This window comes from Palaemon carinicauda, chromosome 38 (genome assembly GCF_036898095.1).
Source record: "Palaemon carinicauda isolate YSFRI2023 chromosome 38, ASM3689809v2, whole genome shotgun sequence".
NCBI classification, from domain to species: Eukaryota; Metazoa; Arthropoda; class Malacostraca; order Decapoda; family Palaemonidae; genus Palaemon; species Palaemon carinicauda.
The window spans coordinates 69875476-69890475 of record NC_090762.1 but is presented as its reverse complement, the minus strand read 5'-3'; the positions used below and the strand labels follow the sequence as shown (position 1 = coordinate 69890475).

At 43.4% G+C, this 15000-nt stretch overlaps 2 protein-coding genes across 2 annotated transcripts in view; both read left to right on the top strand.

Moving 5' to 3' along the window:
* LOC137630709 (probable caffeoyl-CoA O-methyltransferase 2) overlaps positions 1-2836 on the top strand; it is a 12064-nt gene extending 9228 nt beyond the window's left edge. The window contains exons 3-5 of the mRNA XM_068362345.1: positions 104-227; positions 1619-1730; positions 2080-2836. Coding sequence (XP_068218446.1) covers positions 104-227; positions 1619-1730; positions 2080-2441 — 598 coding nt within the window. The 3' untranslated portion in view covers positions 2442-2836. The remainder of the gene's footprint in view (positions 1-103; positions 228-1618; positions 1731-2079) is intronic.
* A 268-nt stretch (positions 2837-3104) lies between these two features.
* LOC137630708 (paired mesoderm homeobox protein 2A-like) overlaps positions 3105-15000 on the top strand; it is an 84439-nt gene continuing 72543 nt past the window's right edge. The window contains exon 1 of the mRNA XM_068362344.1: positions 3105-3239. Within this exon, the coding sequence (XP_068218445.1) occupies positions 3221-3239 (19 nt within the window). The 5' untranslated portion in view covers positions 3105-3220. The remainder of the gene's footprint in view (positions 3240-15000) is intronic.

Genomic DNA, 15000 nt, shown 5'->3' with positions numbered 1-15000 from the left:
TTCTGACGGCACACTGTGCGTGGATTTTAAGATCTTTCGTAAAAGAAAGTTCTTCATTTTACCAATCTGACACTTAATGTTGCCCATTTGTGTCTTCCATCAGACAGACAGACGTGCAGAAGCGCCTGGATGAGGTCACGCTGAAGCACAAACGGTCGGCCATGCTGGGGGCACCTGAAGTGCTGCAGCTCAACGCTAACCTCATGCAAGTCATTGGCGCCAAGAAGGTATTCTGCTTTTCTGTTCGTTATGGTGGATAAACTATAAACTTGTGAATTTATTCTTAGTTGAGATTAATATATATATATATATATATATATATATATATATATATATATATATATGTATATATATATATATATATATATATATATATACATATATATATATATATATATATATATATATATATATATATACACACACACATAATTGCATATAGAGTACATGCATACCGGTAGGCACACACACACGCGCATATATATATATATATATATATATATATATATATATATATATATATATATATATATATATATATGTGTGTGTGTGTGTGTGTGTATGTGCCTACCGGTATGTATGTACTCTATATGCAATTATGTGTATATATGTATGCGTGTGTAAACTATATACGGTATATATATAGTCTACATATACATTATTATTGTGTCTATTTTAAGAGTACCGTGGTGTGATATTTTTCCTTTTATTCTTGGAATAATTTCCATATTTTCCTTTTTATCCTAATTGTAACATTTTTGTTTATGCGATTTTGCCATTAGTTTGTACAAACTTAATATTTTATATGTTAATTTTCCTATTATGAATATTATGTCGATGTTGTAATACTTGAATGAATAGTCAAGGGTAAGTGGTAGAAGCGGCAGTACTATACGGCACATGATAAGAAAAGATAGTTTAAGAGATATCTGATAAGGAAGCGTCCTCTTGTCTTAGAATCGGTGGACCCGACGAGGTCAGAGATATCGTTCCCTTTTAAGGGTTGTGGTGGCCGATGTGGTCAAGGTCTATATACATATATAGACTTTGGATGTGGTAATGTCCCTGACTGGTGAACGCCACAGACTAGGGGTTTTGAGTTCCGCCCAAACTCAATAGTTTTTATGGTTGCTGCAACCTCACCATCCTTGTGAGCTAAAGATGAGGGTAGCCTATAGGTCTAACTGCTGAGACATCAGCAGCCATTGCCTGGCCCTGCTTGGTCCTAACTTGAATGGAGACAGGGCTTGGGCGCTGATCATATGTATACTGTATATGGTCAGCCTCTAGATCATTGTCCTACTTGATAAGCCAATGCCACTGTCGCTTCGCTCTGCCATTCATGATTAGTCTTTAAACCTTTAATGGGATCAAGAATGGAATCTGATAAAATAAGGAAAAAGTATTGAGATGCAACCCTTAGGGAGAATTAGTTGTGAATGGGTGCCCAGTTGCTGCCTGTTACATTGTTTTCTGTTTTCATCCGTTTCCTGTTTTATTCATTCTAATATGTCCAACTCCTTTTGCTTTGCCTCTTATTGAAAAATGAATCCTCAAGTCCATAATCATTTCAATTCCTTATAAATGACGTAATTGAATTTCTTCCTATTTTTCAAAGGTTCTTGATGTTGGTGTGTTCACTGGTGCCAGCTCGTTGTCCGCTGCACTTGCCCTCCCCGCCGACGGAGAAGTTCACGCCTTAGACATCAGTGAGGAGTACACCAACATAGGTGAGATTAAAGTTGAAAGATAAGACTTTTCTCGTATCCCAGTAGTTTATGAAATATCCAGATTTCGGTTGGCTTTGACCTTGTCTGAAGAAATTACTGTATACATGTTTGTTCATTTCCAATCTGAACTTACAATATCGATTATCTTTTTATGTGATTTTGTTTTTTGTGTAGGGAGAGATTAATTCTTTTCAATCTCGTGTTAGTTTTTATATTTCTACTTTTCATAATGGATTTATCACTCCAAATTAAGTCATTGACTTAAGGAATGAGACATCTATAACAAAGCCAATTACGATCGTGTTTTGCTAACCACATGTTTCACAGCCTCACGTGTCCCTTCTTTCAGGCAAACCCTTCTGGGAAGAAGCAGGCGTGGCTAAGAAGATCCACCTACACATCGCTCCCGCAGGAGAGACGCTCCAGAGGTTCATCAACGAAGGCCAAGTCGGGGCATTCGATTTCGCCTTCATTGATGCCGATAAAGTCGGCTATGACAACTACTACGAATGTTGCCTGAAACTCATTCGCCCTGGGGGCATCATTGCCTTCGACAACACCTTGTGGGATGGTAATGTCATCAACCCTGAGGATCAGAGCGCGGATACCGTGGCCCTCAGGAAACTGAACGCTAAACTCAAGGATGACCAACGCATCAATATCTCTTTCCTTAATTTCGGTGATGGGCTCACGCTCTGTTTCAAAAAGTAGAAGTTCGTAATATTTTTCGCCGGTTAGGATCTTCCATTACTATTGTATGTAACCATTTTTTTACAGATTGGTCTTACTCAGTGGAATTATTTTGTAATGTTCAGAGAATTTACCGAGGTTTTTCTTTAATCCAATCAAAGACTAAGTCTTTTTTTTATTTGGTTTTGCCTTTTACACTAGAAGGGTCTGCTGGGTTGGAGTAGTTCTACAGTATCTGGTTCTACCATCTTATTGAGAGAACACTTTGCCATGGCCAGGTTTTGTCTCTATTGACCCAGAACATATATCAATATTGATAGAATATTTGTGTTCTAATGAACTTGAGAATTTTAGTCATTTTGTATTTCCAGTAAAAGAATTTCGTGTAAAATTGACTATAAAAAATGAAAACTTAGTTTCTCACTCTTATGGAGTATCCTTTGTTGATAAGCTATTAAGCTAATGTACATTGCTATAATAATTGAATTCGGTTAGGCCTGGAATATATCAAAAAGTGAAATAAAAACACTTAGTATACTTTTCAGTTTAAATATAAATTTAAACAGAAAACTAAATAGGAGATTGATGCTTTTTATTGCCTATATTAAAATTTAAAGATGTACCGACATTTGTTTATGTAACTCAACGATTTAGAAAAGGAATATGGACACGTACATAAAACTCCTTGCACCATTTAGTTTTCCTTATCAGTTCGGTCTCTGTGTTTTCGCCTAATCTTGCTTCGTTTTAGTGTTTACGATGTGGGGTGGAATGAGAAATGAAAGCATTATTAGACTATCATGGTGGCGAGATTTACAAGTAAGCTCCTTTTATTATGTTGAAAAATCTTTTCCAATTTGAATTGAACCTGTTTGGTTCATGTTAACGTTGTGCATCGGGGTATACCGTACTCTCTTAAACATCCTAACTACACAAATATTATCACCATCACATTCACTGTATAATTACTAGCCTACAGTAATTCACTCCTGTGATCTCTTCATGATGCAGTACTAAAGGAGTTAAGGGGAAGGACCAGATGACAAAGCATGATAAGCCTAACCCAAGCATAAAATAAATGGATTTTGTATACAATTGAACCATATCATTTTGGTTAAGGCGAGGGTAATAAGCCTAACCTAAAAACAATAGATATTGTATTCATTTAGAATTAATGATTTTGAATAAGGCAATCGCAGCAAACGGAATCCAATAATATAATACAGTAGATGTTAAATACATTTGGAACTTCTGATGTTTATTAAGGCAAGGGCCATTAACCTAACCTAAGTACATAATAATGTTGAATACATTTGGACCTTAACAGATAACAGATTTGGACCTAAACTAATAGATGTTGAATACATTTGGAACTTCCGATTTTGTTTAAGGCATGAGTAATAAGCCTAACCCAACTACATTACGTAATAGATGTATACATTTAGAACTTCTGATTTTGTTTAAGGCATTGGTAATAAGTCTAACCCAAGCAGTTATATATATATAACGGATTTTGAGCGAAGCGAAAAATCTATTTTTGGGTGAGATAGCCATGGCGTCCTGATGGAAGGTTCCTTTTTGGTAGCTTCCTTGGGTATATCACTACTAAATATTCCCAGAGAATTTAACCACAGGTTATCACAGAATTCTAACTTCTGGAGCGAGTATCCTAAAGGTTTCCCTTTTAAGACATCGTATTTCAACAGGGGACGCATGTATTAACGCGCCACATAGCTATCTACACCCCAAACAGAGTTAACACTTCGGTGTGTAGGGGCGGAGAATAGCTGGGGAGCCGTTCCACAGCTAATCTCGTTCGTGGCTACTTTTGGTACTCGAGACGTAAACAAACGGGCGCCATTGCTAAATGACGTCACGTCCGTCCTCATCCTGAAGCCAGTTGCTTGCCGATCGCCATGATACAGCAGAGCAGGGTGGGACCTGAAAAACTGGACGAAGTAGCAGGGAGGGTCCATCAGGACGCCATGGCTATCTCACCCAAAAATAGATTTTTCGCTTCGCTCAAAATCCGTTTTTTGGGCTCAAGCCATGGCGTCCTGATGGAAGAATACCAGAGAATCAATGTACTGTATCGTGGTAGATTTTCCCCTGTTTGAGTAATTGCCAAGGGCTTTGAACAGGGTAGCATAGTAATCTTAATAGAAGAACCGTAGGGAAGAGACCTTCCTGCCCCCCTGGCAGTGAAGTTCCCACGGGCCATGCCGAGATCAAAGTGGTTATCGAAGGGCTATTCACCTTGCTAGAAGAACCTGAAGAACTTGGAGGCAAGACTGAATGGTTGGCATTCATATAGGAACATTCTCAAAAGCAGACAAGTGATGGTTAGGCACTGTATGTTAATGGAGAAGTGTCTCGTCTCTAAGGTATGAAGAGAGTAAGTATTCGTATTGGAATATTACATTGCACAGGTGAATATATAATAAGGGTTGAGACCTTAGTATCTTCATCAACCATAAGAGGAAGGGGATAATAAAACTATGACAGACATGTATTTCATAGGATAAGTAGGAGCGGATTGAGACGCACAAGTAATAAAATAAGAATTTTATTTCACAATTGCAGAAAATATAAATGAATTGCAATAAATGTAAAGTTAATTTACAACAAATTATAATGTACATAGTAATGAAAGACTTGCTCTTGAATCTGAAAGAGAATTTCAAATTTATTAGTAGGCACTCGTTCTCGAGGAACGTCAGTCTTTAAAATAAAACACATCATGCTCTAGGCATGCGGCACTCGTGTGACGACTATGACATTTCACCTGGGATAAGAACAGTTATATGAAAAGCACTAAGTGTTTTCGACATCACTACGTATCACTCGAGGGTCAACATAGGCACCCGAAGAGTTAAGAGTCCCAAGTAACTCACTGTTCTATGCAGAGTTCGGTGCAGGTTTCATAACACTACCTGCGGCTACCACAAAATGTTTGACTTCGTGCACTTGTTTCGCATAATGTTTGAAGAAAACACGCGAGGACTTCCAGCCTGTGAAACTCTTAAGGCTTTCGAAATCCATACTCTGAAAGAAATTCAGAGACGATGCAACTTTTCTAGGATCGTGACCGGCGGGTGTACTGTCAGGATCCGCTCTGCGAATGAAGTAGGTGATTTTCGCTCTTAGTTGTTTCAGTGACAGGTCGCTGCCCGATGTTTCTCCTTTGAAGAGCTGGCCTCCACCAAAGTCCGAAGTTCTGCGAAGATAGACCTTGAGGCTCTCTACTGGGCATAGAGAGGCATCTTCTTTCAGGGGGCATATTCTCCAAGGGCCCCATCTTTTGGTGGGTAATTCGTTTTTGGCGAGAAACGTCGGATCCGGGAAGAGGGTAAGGTCTCCTGAGTCAGTAAACAGGATATGACCCTCTTCTCTCGATAATGCCACTATTTCGCTGACTCGAGCTCCTGAAGCAAGAGCAAAAAGAAATATAACTTTCTGAGTCAGATCCTTGAGAGGGCATGAATCATTATCCAAGTTGGAGGCGAAATGGAGCACCTTGTCCAAAGACCAGGAGATCGGTTTCGGTGGGGGTGCTGGGCGTAGACGAGCGCATGCTTTCGGCAGTTTATTGAAGATGTCACTAGACAGATCAATCTGGAAGGCATACAACATTGGTCTAGTCAAGGCCGATTTGCAAGTAGAAATCGTATTGGCTGCCAAGCCCTGTCCATGAAGGTGAATAAAGAAGGACATGCAGAAATCAATGGTGATTTCCGTAGGATTTTTTGCCTTGACGAATGAGACCCATTTTCTCCAAGATGATTCGTATTGCCGTCTTGTGGATTCGGTCTTGTATTCCTCGAGGAAGTCTAGACTTTTCTTCGAGATCCCAAACCTTTTCTTCGCGGCTAGGGAGAGAAAATCATGAGATGAAGGTCCTTGATTTTCGATGATGAAGCGAAGACAGTCGACTTCTGTACTTGCTGGGAGAGAACCGGGCCCGGGAGAGGGATCAGCGTGGGCTGCAGCTCCAGGACCAGGGGGTACCAATTGCTCCGGGGCCACTTGGGAGCCACTAGGGCCGCTGTCCCTTTGAAGGTTCTCAGCTTGGAGAGGACTTTCAGCAGAAGGTTGGTGGGAGGGAACAGGTAGATCTTGGACCATCTGTTCCAGTCCAGTGACATGGCGTCCACTGCTTCTGCCTTGGGGTCCTCGTACGGGGCCACATATCGAGGAAGTTGATTGTTGTCGCTCGTTGCGAAGAGATCGATCTGAAGTTCTGGGACTTGGTGAGAGATGAAGGAGAATGATCTTGCGTCTAGAGACCATTCCGACTCTATCGGGCTTGTCCGGGATAGAGCGTCCGCCGTCACGTTGCGGAATCCTTGTAGGTGAACTGCAGACAGGTGCCACTTCTTCCTCTCTGCCAGACGGAAGATTGTCAGAAGCACCTGATTTATCTGGGGCGATCTTGAGCCTTGGCGATGGAGACATCGAACTACCACCGAGTTGTCTAGGGTTAGACGAATATGGATCGAGGGAGGCGGGGAGAGTTTCTTCAGTGTTAGAAGGACCGCCATGGCCTCCAAGATGTTGATGTGAAACGTCTTGAATAGGGGAGACCATGTGCCTTGAGCCTGTTTTTGGTGGGAGTGACCTCCCCAACCCTCCAGCGAAGCGTCCGTGTGGATGTTGAGTGATGGAGGTGGGTGTTGAAGAGGGATGGACCTTTTCAGGGCCGTCGCTTCCGACCACGGCTTGAGGAGAAGCCGAAGACTGTTTGGGAGCCGTCTCTTGAGGTCTCTTCGAGCGATGGATGCAGAACGTCTCCAGACTCCCGCGGCATCCTTTAGCTGTGCACGAAGCACTGGGTTTGTCACTGAGGCGAACTGTAGAGAGCCTAGAACTCGTTCCTGCTGGCGTCTTGAGATCCGTTTGGATTTCAGTAGTCGCTTGACAGACCCTGCTATTTCCTTCCTTTTCTTCTGGGGGATGGAAAGGCAGTGTGACTGAAGGTTCCACTGGATTCCTAACCATTGGAACTTCTGAGCTGGAGAGAGGCGAGATTTCTTCGCGTTTATCTTGAATCCCAGGTGTTCTAGGAACTGGGTGACTTTGCTGCAGGATTTTAAACAATCCTCGGGCGATGGAGCCCAGACTAGCCAGTCGTCGAGGTAGGCCATCACCTGGACGTCTCGGAGGCGGAGCTGTTGTACTATGTCGTCCGCCAGCTTTGTGAAGATCCGAGGGGCCACGTTGAGGCCGAAGGGCATGGCCCTGAAGGCGTAGCTTTTCCTTTGGAGTCGAAATCCTAGGTAGGAGGAAGCGTGATGGTTCATTGGAACGTGCCAGTAGGCATCCGCCAGGTCTATGGAGACCGTGTAAGAACCTCGAGGCAGAAGGTTCCTTATCTGTTGAAGAGTCAGCATCTTGAACTTGTTGTTCGCTATGAACTTGTTGAGGGGGGATAAGTCCAGAATGACTCTGAGCTTGTCGGAGTCTTTCTTGGGGACGCAAAACAGTCTCCCTTGGAACCTGGTTGACTTTACCCTCCTTATCACCTTCTTGTTCAAGAGATCTAGGACATATTCTTCCAGAAGGGGGGTTGATTGTTGGAAGAATTGCTGGAAGGTTGGGGGTGGTTGAGTCCAACTCCAGCCTAGACCCTTCTTGACGATGCTGTGTGCCCAGGGATCGAAGGTCCAACGATCCTGGAATTGGCGGAGTCTTCCTCCCACCGGAAGCACTTCATTGCTTCTGGTGTCCCGAGGGCTTACTGCCTCGGCCGCTAGCTCCCCTTCCTCCTCTGCCTCTGGAGGGACGGCGAGATGCGTCTCTCCCTGCACCTCTGTTTGAGCCTCTACCTTTGGGACGAAAGGTAGTTGTCTGTTGCTCAAAGGCAGGGGTGAAAACCGGTGACTGGGACAAAACCGGTTGGGTGACCAGCTGAAAGGTCTGTTTTGGCTGAGCAGCCACTTGGGGAGTAGCGGGTCCCGGAAACTGCCGTCTCTGTTGACGTTGCTGGGGTTTCTGCTTGAAGGATTTCCTCTTAGGTTGAGGGCCATCGTCCTGAGAGGATTTCCTCTTTTTCGACATGCCCAACTTATTGAGAAGGTTCCTATTCTCAGTGGCGGCCTTGTCGGTGATCTCTTTCACAAGGTCGGAGGGAAAGAGGTGCTTACCCCAGATGTTGGAGGAAATCAGCCTCCGGGGTTCGTGTCTCACTGTGGCACCTGAGAACACGAATTCGCGACAGGCTCTCCGAGCCTTCATGAAGTTGTACAGATCCTTTACCAGAGTCGCCATGTGTGATTTGGCGAGTACCATGTAGTGGTCGGGGACTCTGGTGTCACCAGCCATGATGTCAAGCTGTACTTGGAGGGACATGGATGCTGCGAGCCTTTCCTTCGTGTCTTGTTCCCGACGAAGGAGATGGTCATTAAGTTTCGGGAGGTCTTCATTAAACTGACGTCCAGCCACGTCAGGATCTAGTTTTCCGACCACGAAGGTATGCTGGATATCCTTCCAGTGTCGAACGTCGGGGGGAGTCACCATGGAGAAGGGTCTGCACTCCTCTAGTGCAGGACAGGGCTTCCCTTCTTCCTCTGCCTTGTGACACGCAGCGAAGGCCTTTTCCGTAAAGGGAAGGACTGCGTCGTCGGGTGCGACGTAAGTAGGATGCTTCTTGCTCAATGCCGGAAGCTTGGAGCAGGTAAAACCCCTACCTTTAAAGGCGTTGGCTAGCATAGCCTGGGCCTTCGGGAGATCGAACACTATCACCTCCTTAGGTTCGGTCTCTTCTTTTGAGGCAGGTTCGGATCGAAGCCGGACGTAACAGTCCGGGTAAGCCTCAAAGCTCGGGAAGAACTCCACTTCTTCCAGGGCAACCGAGCCGATCTTATCGCTGACGAAGATCCTGCCTGTTGCGATGACCATATGCTCAGCATACCTCCAGGGGTTGGCGTGTGAGCATATCGGGAGGTCCTTAACCGAGATCTTCTTCGATTCTTTGGAACCTCCCATGGACCTGATGAACTCGTGTGTCACTTGAAGCTTCTGTTCCATAAGGGCTTCTATCATACGGAACATCTCCTGGGCGGATGGGATGGGGTCCGGGGTAGCGGAGGTAGACGGGAGAGACACTTCCGTCGGTGTAGGAGTAGGGGCGGGGGTGGAAGGCGGAGCGACCTCCTGCTCCGACTCGATGTAATCCACCTGGTCCTCCTCATCGTCCGCGCCTTGGGCCATGAGGGTCCTCTCCGTGTCCTCCGAAATATCCGACATACGTTCTTCGTTGTCGGCATCCAGGCGACACTCGTGCATGGACTGGGCCATGACAACATCGGGTTCCACCGATATCTGGACGGTGGGGATCTGATCCTTGGGGACCACAGAATCTGGGGATGCCTTTGGGAACAATAAGGCCCTCATGTCTTCAGTGGCAAGGTACGGTCCAGTGGCGTTCTTCTGGAAGCCACGCACCCACTTGCGTAGCTTCTCTCGAGAAGCGTCCCTAATCTCCGCTGAGGGAGGATTGTTGAACGCGTCGACCAGGCGATCCTGGCAGACCGTACAGTTCTGCGGGTCCCAGAACTTTAGATCCCCTTTCTTGTTGGCACAAGGGGCGTGGGTCCTACACGCCGTGTGTCCATAAAAGTGCGGGTGCTTCACTGCACAGAAGATGTGGTCGCACTTCAGTTGCTCCTCCTGTAAGAGAAAGAGAACATGAGTATGGGGGAGTCATAAGAATGACTCTTAAACTAAAGTTAAATATTAATTGATTAATTTTAACTTAACATTAAGTGTGATGCACAGAGAATGGGCGGAAAGAAGGAGATAGATACATACTCCGTGTAACCCGCCCGGCTGGTTACCGTGACCTTCATCCATAGACAATCTGCTGTGACCGAAGGCACAGGGTAGAATTCAACATGGAATGCCCGTAGGGCAGTGGGAATTCTATTGGAAATTGTCAAGGGTATAAGGCTAGGACTGAGGCCACTCAGACACTAGAATTGGAAACTAGAAGATCCCATAGGGTAACGGTTTCCGGCAACCAGCCGTGCTAAGATACACACAGCATGCTGGAAATCTGTGATATGCAAGAAGACAGCATGGTTACTAATAGAACGGTAAGATAATACCAATCCATTTACGTAATCAAGTCAACTGGTTGCGATGTAGGGCTATCAACATCAGATGATAGCTAGTAGAAGGGGGTGCAAGTCGTCTTGACGCCTCCGGAGGGCTCCGGCAGACCGCCGGCACGCCGGAGGCCGCTCCAGCAGAGTTTCTGGCATTAAGGAAGACAATATAGAAGTCAAGAGTAATACCAGGGTGGCGTCCGCCGGCACAGCGGCGGCTCCGGCAGCCGGAGGTAGCCGGCTTGGTGACAGGCAGTGGACGCCGGCACTCCGGGGCCGGCCGGTGGACGGACGACTGAGGCTATGAGGAAAGAGGGAAGGCCATCGGCTAGGCGCCGGCGGCAGGCGGCAATCCCCCGGCACACGGGGGACTGTCGGCGCAGAGGGCAAGGGGTAAGTCACCAAGGTAGGAGGTGGGTATCACCGACAGTAGAGGCGGCAAGGGACCGGCACCAGGATAGTGAAAGAGACAGAAGGGGGGAGGTAGGGGTCCGGCCACGGACCCCAAGACATCCCACCTGAGTGGGTGTACCCATGATAGAGGCTAGCCCTATCACCCAGAAGCAGGGGCCGCAGAGGACCGGGAGCTAAGGGAGCCCAAGGGAGGGCAGGGAACACCCAAGAGGGGGGAGAACCCCTGTAGACAGAACGCATCCAGTGGCTAACCCCATAGGACACTATGAAGGGTATATGTACCAGAGCGGACTGCACACAGGAGCTCAAGGTAGCCCTATCACTCCACCCTAAAGAGGAGTTGTAGGACAGGGGACAGATGGGTATAGACTAACCTAAGTATAGGCTAGGCCATACAAGAGAAAGGTGGGGAGGGGAGAAGAGAAGGGTCTTCTGTGGAGGAGGTTCTGTACCAGAGCGGCCACCAAGGAAGGGAGGACACTCCCTAGCCTAAGGTAAGGCAGCCTGTCTGAAAACGGTGCATGGGTATCGTTTCAGCAAGGTACAGAACTAACCCCTCCAAAACCTAACCTAGAGCAGGGATGTTACACCCTGAACTAGAAAGGATGGAAGACGTATCGCTATTGCAGGAAAGGTCGGAGACCTAGCCCCAGCAATAGAGGAAGGACAAGCCGTTCCTCATTCTCCGACGCAACCCTAAGGGGGGATCATTCCCTTAGGGAGGACAGAGAAGCGATATAATACTCTGATATGAGCTTGATCCCCTTACGTGGTAGGGGAAGCAAGGCTACACAGAGGGGATGCCCTAAGGCAGGGGATGAAGGAAGCATATAGGGGTCCTACTTGTAGGTTAGGTTAGAAAGACACACTATATAACCTGTCCCTTATATGGTCCCTGAAGGCGAAAACACTTGCATCACAGTCAATAGTATTGTAAAATAATGCCACCATCTTCATAAATAAACCTAGGATCACTGATAGATATCATGCATGAACACTGATATAGGCGCTCTGGCCTAGGGGCTATACTAGCCAACTGGTATGGGGTCAGATGATGACCGATAAAAGAGCGTCAAAACACGATATAAAAGTTCCTAGCTATGAAGACTAAATAACTAATAGTATCGATTAGTTAATGAGGCCGGAAAACGCTGTTGAGGCTATCTAAATAAGGCATGCAAAACCAACAGCGACGCCATAAAATGGCCGGTCCGGTGGAGGCACAGCTCTGCCACAAAACATCAAATATCTCGAAAAGTAAAAGTTACTTAATGGTCAGAGCTTATTTAAACAATACTGGAACCTTGTACTCAACTTTCCAGAAGAAGGCGAGGCCGAAGGTATCGACATGACGAAGATGCAAGCGGATGAAAAAGCACAAGGGAAAATCCGTCTTAGCAAGGCAAGCTACTAGAAGAAGGATGAGGACGGACGTGACGTCATTTAGCAATGGCGCCCGTTTGTTTACGTCTCGAGTACCAAAAGTAGCCACGAACGAGATTAGCTGTGGAACGGCTCCCCAGCTATTCTCCGCCCCTACACACCGAAGTGTTAACTCTGTTTGGGGTGTAGATAGCTATGTGGCGCGTTAATACATGCGTCCCCTGTTGAAATACGATGTCTTAAAGGGAAACCTTAAGGATACTCGCTCCAGAAGTTAGAATTCTGTGATAACCTGTGGTTAAATTCTCTGGGAATATTTAGTAGTGATATACCCAAGGAAGCTACCAAAAAGGAACCTTCCATCAGGACGCCATGGCTTGAGCCCAAAAAAACAAAAAAAAAAATAAATATATATATATATATATATATATATATATATATATATATATATATATATATATATATATATATATATATATATATATATTGTCTACATTAGGATTTTTTTAAGGTAAGGGTAATAAGCTTCACCCAAGCACATATTACATGTATACATTTGGATTTTCTTATTCTTTTAAGGAAGAGTAATAAGCCTAACCCAAGCACATAATAGATGTATACATTTGGAGTTTCTGATTTTGTTTAAGCTTAACCCAAGCACATAATAGATGTATACATTTGGAGTTTCTGATTTTGTTTAAGCTTAACCCAAGCACATAGTAGATGTATACATTTGGAACTTCTGATTTTGTTTGAGCCTAACCTAAGCACATAGTAGATATATACATTTGGAACTTCTGATTTTGTTTAAGCCTAACCCAAGCACATAGTAGATATATACATTGGGAACTTCTGATTTTGTTTAAGCCTAACCCAAGCACATAGTGGATATATATATTTGGAACTTCTGATTTTGTTTAAGCTTAACCCAAGCACATAGTAGATATATACATTTTGAACTTCTGATTTTGTTTAAGCCTAACCTAAGCACATAGTAGATATATAAATTTAGAACTACTGATTTTGTTTAAGCCTAACCCAAGCACATAGTAGATATATACATTTGGAACTTCTGATTTTGTTTAAGCCTAAGCACATAATAGATGTATATATTTGGAACTAAAGATTTTGAACGACACCTTAGATCAGAGTATGTTTGGTACAGGCTTGGGGGGCTGAAGTTAGGTTAGGTTTTTGTTGCCCACAAAAATATTACCCTGGTTTCTTAGAAGGGGAAGGGGAAATCCATGTCTAGAATTGATAATTTCCAAGAGAAGTTTAGGTCGGAATCGTTTGTAATGCACTGAAACGGGAAAATGCAAATTTCAACTTTGAAATGCAGTCAAAGTAGGCAAGCCGACTATAGGCCTTATGAAGCCACTCTTATAAGGGAAAGGGCATCTATCTAGCGATCTATCTATTTAACCATATATATATATATATATATATATATATATATATATATATATATATATATGTATATATATATATATATATATATATATATACATATATATATATATATATATATATATATATATATATATATATACTGTACAGAATATATATATATATATATATATATATATATATATATATATATATATATATATATATATATATATATATATATATATATATATATATATATATGTATATACTGTATATATATTATATATATATACAGTATATACAGTGAATTTGTGTGTATCATCATCCTTATCATCTCCTCCAACGCCTATTGACGCAAAGGGACCCATGTCCAAAGAGTAACACCGATGTCACTAAACTGATATAAAGTACATAGTCTGATTTTTATATGAAATTTCAGCCGATTTGATCTCCAAATTTTACTTAACCTAGCCATTGTCTGATTTGCTTTTGTCAGTTTTTCACTTAACTCTAATTATAAAGACCCTTTGTTAGAGATCATAGTTTCTGATTACTTAAATGATTCTACCTCATTAATAATTTCTCCTTCCAACGACATCTCATCTTACATTGCATACTCCATTCTCATCATCTCTGTCTTTCTTCTATTTATCTTCAGGCCAATCTTGTGTGATACTTCATGCATTCTGATAAGCAAGCATTGCAAATCCTGTGGTGTTCTGCTAATCATCATACTCTAGGTCTGCTAAATTCATATTACTAATCCAGTCCAATCCTTCTCCACAATCTCTTACCGTTCTACACATTACAAAATCCATGAGGAGGATAAACAACATAAGTGACAACACATTTCCTTAGAGTACTCCGCTGTTCACTGAAAATTCATTTGATAAGACTCCATTAACATTAAATTTGCACTTCCTTTGCTCATGAACAGACTGAATCAAATTTACATATTTAAGAGGAATTCCATAATGATGCAGAACTCTCCACAAAATTGGCCGGTGCACACTATCAAAAGCTTTTTATAGTCCACAAATACCATCAAAATAAGATTTCTATATTCTACGCATTGCTGTACAACATGTCTCAAAAGGAAAATTTGGTCAGCGCAACTTCCACCTTTTCTAAATCCTGCTTGTTCATCTCTCGGCTTTTCGTCAATCTTTCTCTCCAGTCTCTTTCGAATAAGCATACTATATATTTTCATAACAATTGACATAAGTGTCATGCCTTTTTAATTATTGCAATCTGTCAGGTCTCGTTTTTTGTTTTTGTTTTTTTGC